At 46.3% G+C, this 17,037-nt stretch overlaps 1 protein-coding gene across 1 annotated transcript in view; it reads left to right on the forward strand.

Annotated features, from left to right (window-relative positions):
* The window catches only part of xpr1a (xenotropic and polytropic retrovirus receptor 1a), a 65,882-nt gene that overhangs the window by 31,587 nt on the left and 17,258 nt on the right, over window positions 1-17,037 (forward strand). The window contains exons 3-6 of the mRNA XM_079739372.1: window positions 11,984-12,085; window positions 15,482-15,702; window positions 16,036-16,185; window positions 16,410-16,493. Coding sequence (XP_079595498.1) covers window positions 11,984-12,085; window positions 15,482-15,702; window positions 16,036-16,185; window positions 16,410-16,493 — 557 coding nt within the window. The remainder of the gene's footprint in view (window positions 1-11,983; window positions 12,086-15,481; window positions 15,703-16,035; window positions 16,186-16,409; window positions 16,494-17,037) is intronic.

Genomic DNA, 17,037 nt, shown 5'->3' on the forward strand with positions numbered 1-17,037 from the left:
TATGTACTGTATGGCGCAAAACAATTTTCCACAAGGACAAATAAATGTCTATCTATCTGTTGACTGGGCTCGCGGTTAGCCTTATGAGTTCTGCTCTGTCCAGAGAGAGACGGAGAGAGGAGAGACGGAGAGATGAGAGAGGAGAGAGGAGAGAGGGATGGAGGAGAGAGGGTGATAAGCCGAGGAGGGAATGGAAGGAGTGACCGGTGATGAGTTATTTTATCAGGAGTGATTGCTGCCATTTCAGCTTGTTGTATTGAGGATCAGTTATGCTGGTTTATTAAAAATATAAAAAATTACTTCCCAGCATTCCTCTCGACACACTCATTGAGATTCTACCCGCTCTGCAATATTTCAGCCCCGGCTGCCTTTAGTAATGGACTGTAGCCACCTCTATTAGATTAATGTTGAAATATTAAACGGTCATTAAACTCTGGATAAATGCTCCGCCTTCTCTCCTGTGCTTGGAATAACATGAATCCATCCACCTTGCTGAATATAAAATACTTTAAAGACGATTACCATGCCAAAGCATAACACCCCACACCCATTCTGTGGACCAGTGCTGGACGTTCCCGCAACTTTTCTAAGATGTGCTATGTTCTGCCAGGCTGGCTGACATCTCACTTGTCTCCTGCATGTTTTCTCCCCTTCATACGCTAATCCTCCCCTCAATCCTCCCATCATACGCTACTATTCTGGTTTATCATTCATCCAGCTCGGTCTTATTGAATCAGTGACTGAAACAGAAAGGTTCTGGCTCAGTTCCTGAACCCGGCACAGTGGTGCCATATTGTCCAGAGACTGAGACGCACATACTCAACCACACAGACATGCACACACACAAACACACAGGCACAAGCAAACACGCACACACACACGGATGCATGCAAGCACATATGCACACGCATACACCTGGATACACACACACAAACACACATACAGAGTAGCATATGTTGTAGTTGGATTTGTAGGCTGCCTTGGTAGAATATAAAGTTAGGCTGTATTCTGTCAAGTGTGCTTCGTTCTCTCTTTCCTTTTCTATTTCTCTTCCCCGACAAACCAAATCAAATAACGCTTTTATAACACCTGTCAAGAGTTGTAATATCAACAATGTAAGACTATACCGTGTACCTTAAGAGTATGGTTCATGTTAGACTGCAGCTCCCCTTAGGTCTTACTTCCAGCAGCATTATGTCCTCCCAGCTATTTACCTGGGCGATGAGAATGATCAATCCCAAGTGAAGATTGATCTGGGCTCTGGGGGGCTTCACTGCCTAGCTGGAGAGAACAATGATGGAGCCAACGTATTGAGATCATTACTTTATAACGATCAGGTCATTTCTTGATTAGTACATTAGCAGTTCATCCATAGAAGCTCTCTCAGCAAACAACACATCATGCAACCATGGGTCCAATATGTAGCCTGATGTTCGCGAATGTTGATAATCTGTGCAATAGTTGTGTGATATTATTGGCCACTAGGACGGTTGTTTGTGATTGTGAAGCACCATCAAGTATCTAACACCAACAAGCCTCAATGTCTTGTCTTTCTTGTGAGAAGGCCTGGAGGGAGACCCTCCAAATTTGGGCCAACCAATCAGGTGCCCGAATGAGCCATGATTGGTCTAGAAACGAGTCAAAGGGCAGAACGGGCATTTTGACGGACCAATGGCTGGCTGGAACCATGAATTCAAATACAGACTGAAGTGAGGGATCCCACTTGCCCACGCCCCCTATGCCCACCCCTCCTCCTCCCCTCTCACCCACCAATCAATCATCCGCCACAGAGTTTGCATCGTTCATAATTGATTCGCAGACTGATAACTTCCTCTCAGGGAAGTCCTGTCTCGTCTGCTTCGCGTTCCGGCTCCATTCCAGGAGAAGCCGCAAAAAAAACAACAAGCCGAACTCCATTAAAACCACCTGATCCCGTTCCATTAGATCTGCCCTGATGCTATTGGTTGAAAGATGGCTGCGTGTGCGTGAGCATGCATACTAAGCCCCTGATTCTCCCCCACGTTCTGCGTTGGCCAACCGCCAAAGGAATACAAACCTCATTACCTCCAGAGCTTAATATCAGCCCGAGACGTGACGCAGGGTTTGGATATCACATTAGCGCGGGGGGATCGTAACGGGGCTGGAGATTGGTTGAAACGCGAGACGTCCTGTGAGGTTCTGTTGCAAGTTCTGATCGAGGGGCTTGATGAGGCATCTGGGAAACGCGTCTGATGTGTGAAACGCACGCAGAGCTTTGATGCATCAAATCAAAACCGATATACGCCGTCTTTCTTTGCGTCCGCGGTTGTTAACGCTGAGGCCCCCGCAGACATTTGGTCTGGGGAGAGGTCAAGTGTTACAGACTTTGTGTCTAGCGCTTGTCTGCGCCTCTCTTTCCCTGTGCTGGGAAGAAGGAGAGCAGAAGACCTTTCCCATCTCTAAAAGCCCAGAGCAGCAGAGTATAATGAAAAGCTGTCTGTCTGGGTCAAACATCCTCCCGCTCTGGCGGACTGCGGACGACAAACTGCGGCCGGCTTTTCACTTGAATGAGCCGATGAGAGACGCATAGGGTGGAATAAGTCAGAGAAAAGTAAAAGGATGTAAAAATAAAAGAAAGACAACTGAAGGAGAGTACAAAGAGAGAGAGAGCGGCTGCTCTGTGCTTGTCCTGCCCAGTCTGAAAAGCAGGAGTTATGGACATTCCCATCCCGTGGATCCCTGGTCAATGCCGCTGTCCTCTGCCAGCATCCCAACTGACTGGCGACTTTAATGGCCTACTTTTTCTTGTTCTTTTTCTTCTTTGTTTGACTTCGTAAAAAACATCCTTTCTGCCCGTTTTCCGTCCTCTGTGCTTCCAGCCATGGGCGTTTAACCTGTCTCTGACCTGTATAATTTAGCCCTAGATGGCGGCTCCATCAATGTATGGAGCATGAACTGGGATGGGCCCTGGACCCAGAGAGCTCATTAGTTCAAAGATATGGAGGTAATAGAGGACATGATGGGGACACTTTTTAGACGCACACGCACGCATGCACGCACATACAAACACACTCACTCACTCACTCACTCACAAAAACGCACACACACACACGCAAAGAAAACAAGACTGTTCCACAAACAACACTATGTAGCAAGGATGCATTGATACACTAGACCTAGAGGTATCAGGTGTTGGTGGGATAGGAGACCCTCATATCCTTATTGGATCATATTCCCAAAACAAAGAACCACAAACCATATTAAACAAGGCTGAAATTATTAATGAGATACGTTTCTTTGTGATTGACACAGGCTTTCAAACATGGTAGATCTCGAGGGGTTTTATTGGTCAAAATACTGTCATAGTATTTTGACAGTTTTGGGCTGAAGGAAAATGTTGTATTGTATGATGGTTAGACAAATCAAACTTGATGTTGTGAGGTTTTTAAGCATTGCAGGAAAGAGTTTTAGAATTGGGTTTATCAGTAGCAGAGTTATGGCTGCCCTATTTTGTCCAGTTCTTTTAAAAAAGATTCCGCTTTTGAAATAACCCACTTTTTCAGCAATCAGACTACCAATTGAACTACTGTTTGGATAATAGATTGGCAGAGGAAGAATGGTCTGCACATATAACAAGTAGAATAATGTACGTATGCGTCTAGACAGGAGTACTGCAGCCTTTTAACGTCAATCTTGCCTTTGTTCGGATTTTAGAAATTACAATTCCTTCATTTATGTCCGTATTTCACGGTCCCTGTGCTTCTAAATATGACCTTCATACTTACTTATTACTTATTCATGTGATTTTATTGTAGTACCATGGACAGATCTATTACTTTGCATTGATTTTTCATACTTAAAACCCCAAAAATAGTAAACCACATTTAGCAATGTAATGCCAATACCGAAGAAGAAAGCACCTTCAGTAGAATAATCAATAGGGTATACGTGCAAATATTTAAGCATTCGATTCTACATCTATTTGCAATGGGCTCGACTGTCGTTCCCATGTTCACGTTTGCCTGGGACTTCTGTATCTGGTGAACCAGCCGGGTAGGGGAGCCGAGGGAACCACCGTGAGGGCCTGATGTGTTCATTTTGGACCGCCACAGACATGCACATCACCCCACTGTCAGTAGAACACACATCGCCCACAATGGAGATCCTCTCCTCGCCTATCACATTTCTTTATACACTCCTTCATAAATTCTATATCTCAGCTCCCTTTTGTTCACTTGATCCCCCTCCTGGGTGTAAATCTGGGGAACAAGTCCCCGGCGCATTGCTGTGTCTCCCCCCCCCCCCCCCCCCCCCCCCCCCCCAGCCCTGTGGGTCCTCTCTCACCCCATCTGTCTCCGTGTTGCTGCTCCTTCCTCATTGTGGATTCAGCCCGGCCTCCCTGCCAGGAATGTACTCACATACACACGCACATATAGACACATACACACACATAAACACACACACGCACGCACACACACGCACACACACAAAGATATATGAAACACACATATTCAAAGTAGACACGCACACACATAAACAAAGACGCACACACAGAGACACACATGTAGACATAGGCACACACATAATATAGACATATGTACGCACACATACAGAAAGCCATGCACAGAAACACCCCCACACACACACACCCACCCACATATATATATATATATATATATATATATATATATATATATATATATACACACTGGCAGTACAGAGTCATCAACACCTCTCAGGATGTGTTGAATGTGTGAAGTCTCTTCCATACATGGCTGGCTGCACTACGCCGCTGCCGCAGTTGAAATGTGTGCTGCTAAGACGGCCAGCCTGGTTCTGTGTGTGTCTGTGCATTTGTGTGTGTTTGTCTGTGTGTGTGTGTATGTGTGGAGCATAAAAAAAAACAGGGTCCCTCTCTCCCTCCCTGTTTTCTGTCTTCGTTCCTCTGAGCCAGGCAGTCTGAGCCACGGGAGTGTACATTTTTAATGTCTCCCTCCTCCTTGGTGATTGGTAGAGTTAATTGTGGCTGCAGGCAGCAATGGAAATATGTTTTAAGGAGTGTTTGAGCAAAAGTGTTTTGAGGAGAATGTGTGTGTGTGTGTGTGTGTCCTGCACACATGCGTGGTTCGTTCTGCCTTGGATTATGTATCTAATACGAGCACTTGAGGGTATGAAACACCTCTTTTATCCCTATGTCTCCCCCTCTCTCTCTCTCTCTCTCTTCTCTCTCTCTTCTCCCTCTCTCTCTCTCTTTTCCTATGCTACCGCAGTTATATATACACGATATATTAGTTTAATGTGAGGGGGGGGGATCACATATTCTAATAGCCCAATTTGCCCTCTTTGCTCTTTTATGATTTAGACATTTCCGCTCGGAGAGGATAGACAAGGAGAAACGAATCCACCACCTCAGCTCATAAAATAGCGATTCTGTTTCCCATGGCGTTGACCTGATACCGGGACATAGTTTACCCACGACAAACGATCGTGTCGTTACACAGAGTCAATGAGGCGACACATGTAGCATGTGGGAATGGAAGAACAATGAAGCAAATCAGGTCTGGCTAGACTCCCCCCTGAAGAAGAGTGCCTTTCTATCTCATCTACACAGGTAAACTCCCTGCGAACCAACGAATGGTTGGACAGGAAAACAGCTACACTTAATGACAGATGTAAACGTTTGTGGCACACTGACCAATGAAGATGAGAAATTATATGTTGATGTTGTGGCTTCCATGCATCAGTATGTTTAGTTTGCTTGAGCGTGTGTGTGTGTATGTGTGTGTGTGTGTGTGCGTGCGAGTGTTGTTTTTCTCAACTGCTTCAGAGTGATGGAGAGGTCGCTGGGCTCCATGAAGGATTTATGGTCTGGTTTTATAGGATCAGGTCATCAAGGGAGAAAATATAACAAGTTGGATGTGGAGGGACTGAGATTGTGTGCGTGTGTGTGTGTGTGTGTGTGGGGGGGAGGTGTGTGTGTGTGTGTGTGTGTGTGTGTGTGTGTGTGTGTGTGTGTGTGTGTGTGTGTGTGGTGTGTATACTGTACATGCATGTGAGTGTGTGTTTGTGTGTGTGCGTGTTTGTGTGTGCATACTTCCGTGTGTGTGTGTGTGTGTGTGAGTGTTGGGTGTAAGGGTAGGGTTCTGTGGGGGCTGCATCGTGGAGCTCATCATTTATTTATGTGGACTACAGAGGAAGGGATGCCATGGAAGGGGTGGGGGGCTGCCTCCTTGCAGCCACCAGGGGATTGGGTCAAGAGCTCCTTTTTCTCCCCAACAGCATCCACTCTTTGTCTGAATGAGTAAACACAGTCTATCTTCAGCGCGCATTTCTACTGTAGTACTGCGCCACACTCGGTTTGTGTATTACTTAGTACTGTGGGCTATAGTCGCATACAACACTGTTGTTTTTGCACATCTTTTGTGTGTGTTAATCTTCCATTTCATCTGTTCAATACATAAAAGATACATGGAAAACAAAGCTATATTTAGCAAGCAGGAAACTACAGGGGATCGCACCCTGGATTGGGTGGGGGGGCTGCTCTCTCTGTGTGTGTCTCGCGGTCTCACTGTGTCTCTCTGTGTCTCTGGTTCTCTCTCTCTGTGTCTCTGGGTCTCTCTGTGTCTCTTGGTCTCCCTCTCTGTGTCTCTTGGTCTCTCTGTGTCTTTTGGTCTCTCTGTGTCTGTTGGTCTCCCTCTCAGTCTCTCTGCTGGTCTCTGGGTCTCTCTGTGTCTCTGTGTCTCTCTCTGTGTCTCTGGGTCTCTCTCTGTGTCTCTGTGTCTCTCTGTGTCTCTGCGTCTCTCTGTGTCTCTGTGTCTCTCTCTGTGTCTCTGGGTCTCTCTCTGTGTCTCTGTGTCTCTCTGTGTCTCTGTGTCTCTCTCTGTGTCTCTGTGTCTCTCTCTGTGTCTCTGGGTCTCTCTCTGTGTCTCTGGGTCTCTCTGTGTCTCTGTGTCTCTCTCTGTGTCTCTGGGTCTCTCTGTGTCTCTCTCTGTGTCCCTGGGTCTCTCTGTGTCTCTGGGTCTCTCTCTGTGTCTCTCTGTGTCTCTGTGTCTCTCTCTGTGTCTCTGGGTCTCTCTGTGTCTCTCTCTGTGTCCCTGGGTCTCTCTGCTGGTCTCTGGGTGTCCCTGTGTCTCTGGGTCTCTCTCTGGGTGTCTCTGACTATCTCTGGCTCTCTGGTTCTTGCTGGGAACCAGAGATGCCTCAACGTTAGGCGTGTAAAGCGCTGCCCTGTAGAGTCCTCGGGCCAAACCCGCACCATATTACGTCCACAGTCGACATTGGGTCTGCTGTCTGGCCTGGAGGGAGGCCAGGTGCATATGCCAGAGCACATAAAACACGAGCTTGCAGATTCGTCTGGTCCCCAGGCTACAGTTTAGAAACAGTTGTCCCGGGGTTTGAGTTCAAAAAGGATAAGGAAAACATTTCAGAAAACATTTTCATTTAAGAAAAATCTAATTTTAATCACACAACGCATTAACCACAATAATACAATCCATAAACCGGCCAATACTGCAGGGAATGTTCCAGAAGGTAGCCAGATGCAGCTTGCGCTGCGAGCCTGTCTTCACGGCAAATCACAGACCGTTTATGAATGTTGCAATTCAATTCCCTGGTCGGGCCACAAAATCAATAATCCGCAGATGATTGTTACACAATTCTACAAGTTTCAAAGATCAGCTCGTCAATACACCATCACACTACTAATTCCACCAAGTCCATTTTGCCGGCTGTTTGCCCTTTGTCTACGCCATGCGGTTCGATGCGGCTGGGTGGACATTTTCTGAAAATCCCTTCAAAATGGTTCGCACCTGTTCATTTCACTTTCCTTTGTCGTATTATTTTGAACATTGCTTCCTAATCCCCATGACGAATAGCTGTTTAGTATTCCCTGGGTTCACCTGCAGTGGGATGTCTCCTGCTCCAGCCATGTTTGGTCATAATTAGACCCAGTGTCTGTGAAGACACTCTGTGTCTGAGAGGTTCCTGTCTACCCCATGCCTCTCAATCCATCACAGTTAAGAGTAAACCATGTAATAACCGTCTCACGGATGTGTTTTGGACTTCCACGCCATTACTATTAAGCTGCTGTGTATGCTGTTTGTCTTAAAGGCGTAATTACAGTATGGGCTGTGGCTTTCAAGGTCGATGTAATGAGTTCACACCCATCCCATTTCAGGTAGTTGCAAGCTATTCAATGTATGGAATGTAACGTAAAGTATTAATGATTGTAGTCATTATCTAAACCAGTCACACCTGGTTGGGAACACCTTCAAATACAAACCGGGTGTCTGTGTGTGACTTCAGTCTTTGTTCATGGACATCACACAACACAGCCGAAACCCAAGTGTGTATAACACAAACCCCTGTAGGATTTCCAACTACCTACATAACAACCAACGTCGATCAAAGCAAAGGCGGAAGCGAGTGGAGGGTGGAGGGGTCTTGCTGCAGCCTCCCGTTCACCTCTATGTTCTACCCATAGTCTTTCATCTGGTGCATCTGCTCTGTATATACAAGCACTCTGCTGTCCTCAGCCTGCTAGGAGCCTCTGTCAGCCACCGGCTCCCCCCTCTTATCTCCCCTGTTATATTTACCGCCAATGCGGTGTATGTTGTTTTTTCTCTTCTCTCAGTAAGCGGCCATTTGTAGTGTAATGTATTGCATTTGAACACAGTGGGATTCAATTTGATGCTTGCCTGGAAACCAGGCTGTAAGCCAATGTGTAGGGGCCCTTCGTCATTCTGCCATGTTACATAGGCTGAGCAGTCCGTCAGCGGGCCGGCAGGCAAGTCGGTCGCCTAGCCGAACGGCTAGCCCTTCAGCTAGCTGGCTAGGTCTTCAGCTAGCTGGCTAGTTCTTCAGCTAGCCGGCTAGTTTTTCAGCTAGCGGGCTAGTCCTTCAGCTAGCAGGCTAGCTTGCCTGATGACATCGCGCGGCTGCATTCTAATCGCACCACTCAGACATGCCGTTATCTACTGCCTGAATCCCACTCAGCCCTTCATTCAGTTATGTAGTCTGTCGAATGACTGCCAGGTCAATCAGCGGGTCACTCAGTCATTCGGTCAATCAGTCAGTCAGTAGGTCACTGGTGCAGTCGGGTAGTGGTGGCTGTTGGTGGGACTTCTTGGAGGACTGTCAAATGCATGCAGAGAGACTAAGTTGAAAAAAAAAAGATAAAGATGAACTTGGTTTAAATCTGTGTCTAATCTTGGCCCGTTTGTCATAGGTGTATTCCATTCATGTTCACTCTCTAAGCGGCATTAGCCCTTGGATAATATTACATTTGTTCATTATGTCCATCCTGAGCACAAACAGTGTAACAGGACAGATGTTTATCAGAGTTCATGTGAATGAAACGCACTCGAGGGGAAATCATTTTGAAACCTCATGTTTGATTTGTTTGTGCCAAATCGGGTAGTGAATGTCTGTTGTTTTGGCTGTGCCCCGGTGAGTTACGTGAGCATGGAGAGGGTCAGGAATGGTTTCCAATTATTTACTGAGCAGTCATCGTTGTTCCCTTGCACTAGAAACAACCCCATTGTTTTTTTATCATTGTCAATCTTCAGACTAATTTCCTTTTGTTTGAAAATTACAAAGGGCCATATAACAAGCCTTCATCTTCCGCTTGTGCCCGGCGGAAGCCTTCCTCCCTGGCTCCATCTATTATTGAGATGTTGTTTTTCCGTTCCGAGGACTGCAGTTATCCTACATTGGTTTATACACAATGGAGATATATTGTGGCATGTTTCCCAGATCCGGGCTAACTGTTCCTGAAGGAGGTCTTCCATCATGCTTTTAAATAAGGGCACGCTGTAATTTCACCTGCTGGGTCATTTAATTAGCTTCGATTTTATTCAATGTTTCCTGTGTGCTAGGAATTGTAATTTGCTTTTCCATGTACTTTATGATTAGCTTGTTTTAAGTCGCTAGTTCTTTCTATACCCCTCTGAATTCTTGCGATCGTATTGATTGTGGAGGTACTAATGTGTGTGTGCGTGTTCCCCTGTATGTGTGCGTGTGTGTATGCATGTTTGTCCGTGTGTGTGCGCATGTGTATCTGTGTGATATGGATATCTCTCAGCCTTAGAGGGTCTGTTGTCTATTATTCTTGCTGTGTACTGTACAGAATTGAATGACTCTCCATCGTACGGTTGCTTCCCGGACTCATTTTATAACACAGAGCCCTTCTGTTCCTCTGTAGTATTAGTTTGGATTCTTGCTAAGATAAAACAAATAAATTGGATTCGTTGCGTAGTTTTTTTCATCCTAAAGTTTGATTTTGAAAGCCTCACCCTTAGCATTTCCCTCGGCTGATTCTGCTGACCAGATTAAGGGTCTTCCTGTGACCTTTAGATACCAGTGGCAATATGTTGAAACAAAATGCCAAATCGTACACTCACACACACACACATATAAGAAAATATCAAAAGCATAAAGCGGCTGTGTGTGTGTGTGTGTGTGTGTGTGTGTCTGTGTGTGCGCGTGCCTGCGTGTGTTTTGGTGTGCGTGTGTACCAATGGCGGTTCTACACAGGGGCCTACGGGGGCCAGTGCCCCTGTAGACATGTCCCTGCCCCCCCCCGTGGCCAGGGACATGATGATGACCAAAAAAGAAAAATTGGATTTTACTGATTTTACGGAACTAATTTAACGTTCTACATGGGTAACTTAGAGCGGCTAAGACAAACACTGTGCTGCTGCTGTTGCTGCTCGGTAAATGAGAGCTCAGCGACTACTCTTGGAGAAAGGAGCCACGATTTCTCCTGTTGCAAGAGTCGAAGCTAAGCAAAACGATTTCATTTCGTAAGTGACTTGTTGTTCTTGTTCTTGTGTTACTGCAGTTCCTCACACTGGTGATGAAATTAAGTTTGTAAATGTCTGGTCTCGATACATTGAGAAACCAAATCACATCTAAGCAAACTCATCGAAGCAGAAGCGAGTATCCAAATGTCAGTATCCTTGCTAGGTCTAGGCTACACAATGTTGTGATGTTAACCACGTATCTTCATCCATTTTGGCTGTTGCATTGGGATAACAAATACATTTGAGTAAAGAGTAGAAGGCTATCTGCCCGTGTTAAGTAGGGAGGGATGGTTATGCAACGAAATCTAATGCATGCCCCTACTTTTTTTTTTTTTCTAATAGCAGCTATCATGACATGAGGAAAGAACAGTAGAACAGGGAAATTTCCTTTGAGCTCTTTAGACTGTGCAAGATTGCTGTAACCCAGAAAACACAGAAAAATACAGGCCGGTGAAGTTATAAACTCTTGTACAGATTAAATGTTTGATGATTTTAAAATAAAAGAAAGTTTATAATCTTTAAATATCATTTTTTGCCTTTTTTTGTGCCGCTCTGGTTAAACACTGGCCCCTGCTTGGCCCCTCTAGTAAAATGTGACTAGAACCGCCACTGGTGTGTACCCATGCTTGTATCTGTGTGTGTGAGCATGTGTTTCACGTGACTCCATGCGTAGACATCCACATGGTGTGCACTTGAAAGGTGAATGGCCAGTTGGTGTCAAATAGCCTGGTTCAGATGGAGGCAGAGGATGGCTGGAGGCAGAGCATCAATGCTAAATGGGTTACCCCGGTCCTAAAGAGGACATTCAGGGTTATGCAAGAGGAGGTGGATGGTGGACAGAGGCATGGGATCGGATTATAAACCTGGATGGAAACCTCTGTACGTATGATCGTCTGAAACACAGTGTACCTAGGGGAGGAAGAGCATGTGGGCTTCCGTGAATGAGGAAGAATAAGATAAAGCCGGTTGGTTGGGGCTGGTTTCTGTATGGGTTGGACTGTGGTCATGGCTCGGTCAGTAAATGGCTGAACATTTTCTTTTTATTTGACTTGAATGTTTGAGTGGAACTGTTGAATGACCACGATGCAAAACTATGTGTATTTTTGCTGTGCAATTGAAGCCTGATTGGCAACTTGTATTCCATAAATATTAATTGCTAATCTTTTATTTTCTTCCCTTCCCTTGTACTTTTTCCTCTGCAGTCACAGATGAAGACACAGTCAAGAGGTACTACGCTAAGTTTGAGGAGAAGTTCTTCCAGACCTGTGAGAAGGAGCTGCTGAAGATCAACACGTTTTATTCAGGTTTGTTTTTTTCTGGAAAATTGTCCGCAACCTAAACTAAATTGTCTCAGTTCCATAGTTTTTGCATGAAATCTATTTGTATAAATATTTTTGGATTATTATATATTTCTTCTATATTTATTTGCATTGTTTAGTTTTTTTGTATGTGTATGTATTGTGATTTTTATGATTATGATTTTGTTTATAATGCCTATCATTTATTATTTCCTCATTAGTCTGTCCAGGTTTATGACGCAGAGTCAATCCCAAACTGCCATGCCTCTAGACATGGCTCTTCAGTAGAGTTGGTTTGTGCAGTCATATTAACCAGCGCTGCGCCTGTCTGCATGTATTTTAGGGAGCACAGCAGTAGTATGTGTGCCGTGTAATCTGAGATGGAAGCCATATATCCTGGTGTGTGAACTAAGGCTCTGGGAAATTGAGGGTTTTGCGCTGTGAGCAGACGGTGCTGCCCCTAGAGTTCATAAGTGGAACTGCAATCGTTTTGAGTGAACCCTGGGCCAAGGTTGTTCCAGTTCATAATAGATGTATCCTCAACTAGAGCTACGGCACAAAGCAAACACAATTGATGTTCAAGAGTTTGTTTTAGAAAATGTAATTATTTTTTTTGTCAAATTTAGGTATACATAGTACGCTACTTCGACAAATAGCATGGTGTCTACCCTAAGCCAGGTTGATCGTATGCCAGAGGGTATAGGGCTGTCACATAGGAGCTGGTGGAAGGCTCTTAGAGCTGTCTCTATTCTGGGACTCCAACTAGCATCCTCCTGGCATTGGGAGCCTTTTTTTCCACAGGCCCTCAGGAGAAAGTTTGTTTCCATGAACACTTTAACACACAAGTTATTAACAGACATCAGAAGAGGTTATGGAAGCACATCAAGTAACGAGGTGAAATACCTTCATGAAGGACCTGGGAACAAGGGTGTAGGAACCGGGGGGGACGGAGGGGACGTGTCCCCTTCAATAATGGAGACAGGCACATTTGTCCCACCTAAAAATTATGCCGGGGGGAGAAAAATATTTTATTTTATTTTGAAAGCACAACACAGCGTCTTGTCACTGCTTCTTATTCTAAAAAACTGGATGATTCAGCTTGCAATTAAAGAATTGATTTGATATTTATTTGCCATTCAAAATGTGTTTTCCTTTACTTTTACAAATGTATCTTTTTAGTAGAATAAAATATATTTGTGAATTTTTTCAGTGTAGTTAATTTATGACATATTTCTGTTCAAACCATTAATGGATCCGTCAGGTTTCCGATACGTGTCCCCCCCAATGTTAAGCTCATTCCTACGCCCCTGCCTGGGAATCTGAGTTGTGGTGTGACATTGTTTAGACTTTATGCATCAATAACTTCCTGTTTCTATCCTACATCTTGGTCTGCTCCTCTTTGTGTGTGTGTGTGTGTGTGTGTGTGTGTGTGTGTGTGTGTGTGTGTTGTGTTTGCTTACGTGCATGTGTGTTCAACCCCTGGAAAGCAGTCATGCTCTTGATTTCCTCATGCCTCGTGCCGTTCATATCGAAGAGGACGAACTCACGGACATCACCGCGCTGCAACTCTCACAGGGATTACCCACATTGTAGACTTCAAAGAGGTGCTACCGTTGTTGCAATCCTGTTGGGTGTGAGTGTGAGTGTGTGTATTTACGTGCTTATATTAATATGTGGATACGTGTGTGTGTGCGTGTGTGTGTGTGTGTGTGTGTGTGTGTGTCTCTGTGGGCACTCTTTGGTTTGGGTGTGTATGCATGTGCGCCCGTAGGTGTGTGTGTTCGCCCAGGTATGGGTTTGTGCGTGTGTGTGTGTCTGTGCCCGTAGGTGTGTGTGTGTGTGTGTCTGTGTGTCTGTGTGTGTGTGTCTGTGTCTGTGCCCGTAGGTGTGTGTGTGTGTGTGTGTGTGTGTGTGTGTGTGTGTGTGTGTGTGTGTGTGTGTGTGTGTGTGCTGACAAGTATGTCTGTATGTGTGAGTGTTTGAGTGTGTGTGTGTGCCCAAAGCAGCCGAGCGTGAAAGTCACCATTGAGTCTTGCAGTAATTCTCTTTTACTGTGGGAAACGAAGACCGGTTGGCTCTCAGATGTCTCAGCTGTCTGGGTCATGTGATGCATGTGACGTGGGAGGCTGAGGAACTCTGTATCAGCTAGTCTCATGAATGGCTGCTGGTATGCCCACAGGACAGTTAACCACCTCTATCGTATTATATGGCACTTTATTAAGTGCACTTATGCCATTGCGATAGAGGAGGTGACGGGGACGTCGACCCGCCGGTTCAACCCTCGGCAGAACGTTCAACAACAAGTGGACGTGGATGGACACTAGCGGAGTCATCCGGAAGAACCGTGCACTTCAAATACCTCCATGCGTGATAATCGGTCTCATTGCCATCCATAGAGTGGATGCTGATGAGACTATTGAGCTGCTGAAACCAGACCCTGTAGGTAATAGGATGGGAGATGAACAGCACTGGGGCCGGGGCGGAACACTGATATGGTGTTATGGTGGTGGAGGATACAGGTTTCCTCCGGTGGAAAGTCATGCAGTGGAGCTTTGCCAGGCGAGAGCTCTGAGAGATTAATGCAATTCAAGCGACTGGCCGCCGGCCAGGTGCTCTCTGATTCCCTTCTTCCTGTCGCTCTCTCCTCTTAATCACTCACCGTCTCTCGCCCGTTCTCTAGCTTATGCTTGGCCTCTCACCCGCACACACATACAGACACACACACAGACGAGCATGCGCTCAATCACTTACTCCCTTACTTACATACACACAGACACACCCGAATGCACACAAGCACACACACAGTCATACAGACACAGGCACACACACACACACACACAAACACACTTAAACACACTGTCTCCCTCTCCAGCTCTCCCTTTCCCTCTCTCTCTCTCCCTCTATCTCTCTCCCTCTCTGCTACCTTCTTCCCTAGGAAGATTAACCCAGCCCTGACCCCTGGTAATGGTTCCTAACCATGAAAGGTCTCCCTGCCTGCTCCCCTTAATGCTCTGCTGCCTTCCGCTTCCCGGAGCTGACGGAACAGCGTGACAGAGGAGAGGGGAAAGCAGGGAGGAAGAGTCGTAGGACGGTTCACGTTAGCCATGTTCAAGCGGTGGCCGTTGGGGGGGTCAGAAAACCAAGGTGGCAGGACGTCCCCGTGGTTCGGGTCCCTGACTCCCGGTCAAAAGGTTGCGGGTTCAAACCCCCGCCCCTGCAGTCTACCTGCAGGCGTCGCTGAGCAAGACGCCGAACCCCCTCCTTCATGACGTTTATCCTCAAGCGTTCTCTACATCTCAAGGAAGAGGGATGGATGGAAACGTGTCCGGTTTTTTCGTTCCGAGATCCATTCCTCCTCATTGAACGATCCGCTCGGTAAATCCTTGTTCTGCCGTCTTGTAGAAAAGCTGGCGGAGGCCCAGCGGCGCTTCGCCACGCTCCAGAATGAGCTGCAGTCCACGCTGGACGCCCAGCGCGAGAGCAACGCCCCGGCGGGCCTGCGTAAGCGCAAGACGGTGTTCCACCTGTCGCAGGAGGAACGCTGCAAACACCGCAACATCAAGGATCTGCAGCTGGCCTTCAGCGAGTTCTACCTCAGCCTCATCCTGCTGCAGAACTACCAGGTACGCCGCCATGCAGAACCGCACGCACACGCACGCACACACACACACATGCACACACACACACACACACATACATATACACACACCCACACACACACACAAACAATTTAACACAAACACATAAACATACATTCACATCGATTTCTAGTGCCACGCAGGTCAGACGTTCTTCATGACTCAAGAATTCCTATCGTACGTCTTTTGGAAGGAAAAACACACTTGTTTGTCCCTGACCAGCCACTAGTCAAAATGAAGATCCACTCAATACCTTAACCCTACCGCCTCAATGCCAACACGTCGGGGGTAAACAACACCCCGTTTCTCCTCCCCAAGAACCTGAACTTCACCGGGTTCCGCAAGATCCTGAAGAAGCACGACAAGATCCTGGACACGCCCCGCGGGGCCGACTGGCGCGTTGCCCACGTGGAGGTGGCCCCCTTCTACACCTGCAAGAAGATCACCCAGCTCATCTCCGAGACAGAGGTAGGCTCATGCGCGCGCACACACACACACACACACATTCAAACACAAACACATATCTTCACCTAGTAACCTTGAAGTACCAACAGTTACAGTTCTTGTGTTTACCAATCAGCTAATGTGCTTGTTTGTGTGCGTGTGTGTGTGTGTGTGTGTGTGTGTGTGTGTGTGTGTGTGTGTGTGTGTGTGTGTGTGTGTGTGTGTGTGTGTGTGTGTGTGTTCCTCAGGCCCTGGTGACGGCAGAGCTGGAGGGTGGGGATCGTCAGAGGGCCATGAAGAGGCTCAGAGTTCCTCCACTGGGAGCAGCTCAAGTGAGTAGAAGCAAACGCCACCAGCTCCTCATGAAGCTATTTGGGTTCATATACTGGGTCCATGTACTGTCTCCATGTACTGCGTCCAAAATTGAGAGAGAGAGAGAGAGAGAGAGAGAGACAGAGAGAGAGAGAGAGAGAGAGAGAGAGAGAGAGAGAGAGAGAGAGAGAGAGAGAGAGAGAGAGAGAGAGAGAGAGAGAGAGAGAGAGAGAGAGAGAGAGAGAGCACTCTTTGGTATTGATTTTATAAGTGGTGTTCCATTGTTGGATTGGCAGGAAATTATTCAAAAAGAACACGCCTTTGATGCTTCACATCTCCCATATCAAATGTAGCATTACTACAATATTAATTACTGTCATCTCTACATATTGACCGGTTCATCCTAGATATGAAAGAGATATGTTAATGGTGCAGGGAAGAGGGGCTAACGAATATCAATTGATTTACCAGAACTAAGAACAAAAGGTTTTGCCAAAAAACACTCTGTAAGTACCTGATTTGTTGTAAGCTATTCATTTTGTATGAGTCCCAAGCAGATCGATC

The sequence above is a fragment of the Pollachius pollachius genome (genome assembly GCF_949987615.1).
Source record: "Pollachius pollachius genome assembly, chromosome: 7".
Lineage (NCBI taxonomy): Eukaryota > Metazoa > Chordata > Actinopteri > Gadiformes > Gadidae > Pollachius > Pollachius pollachius.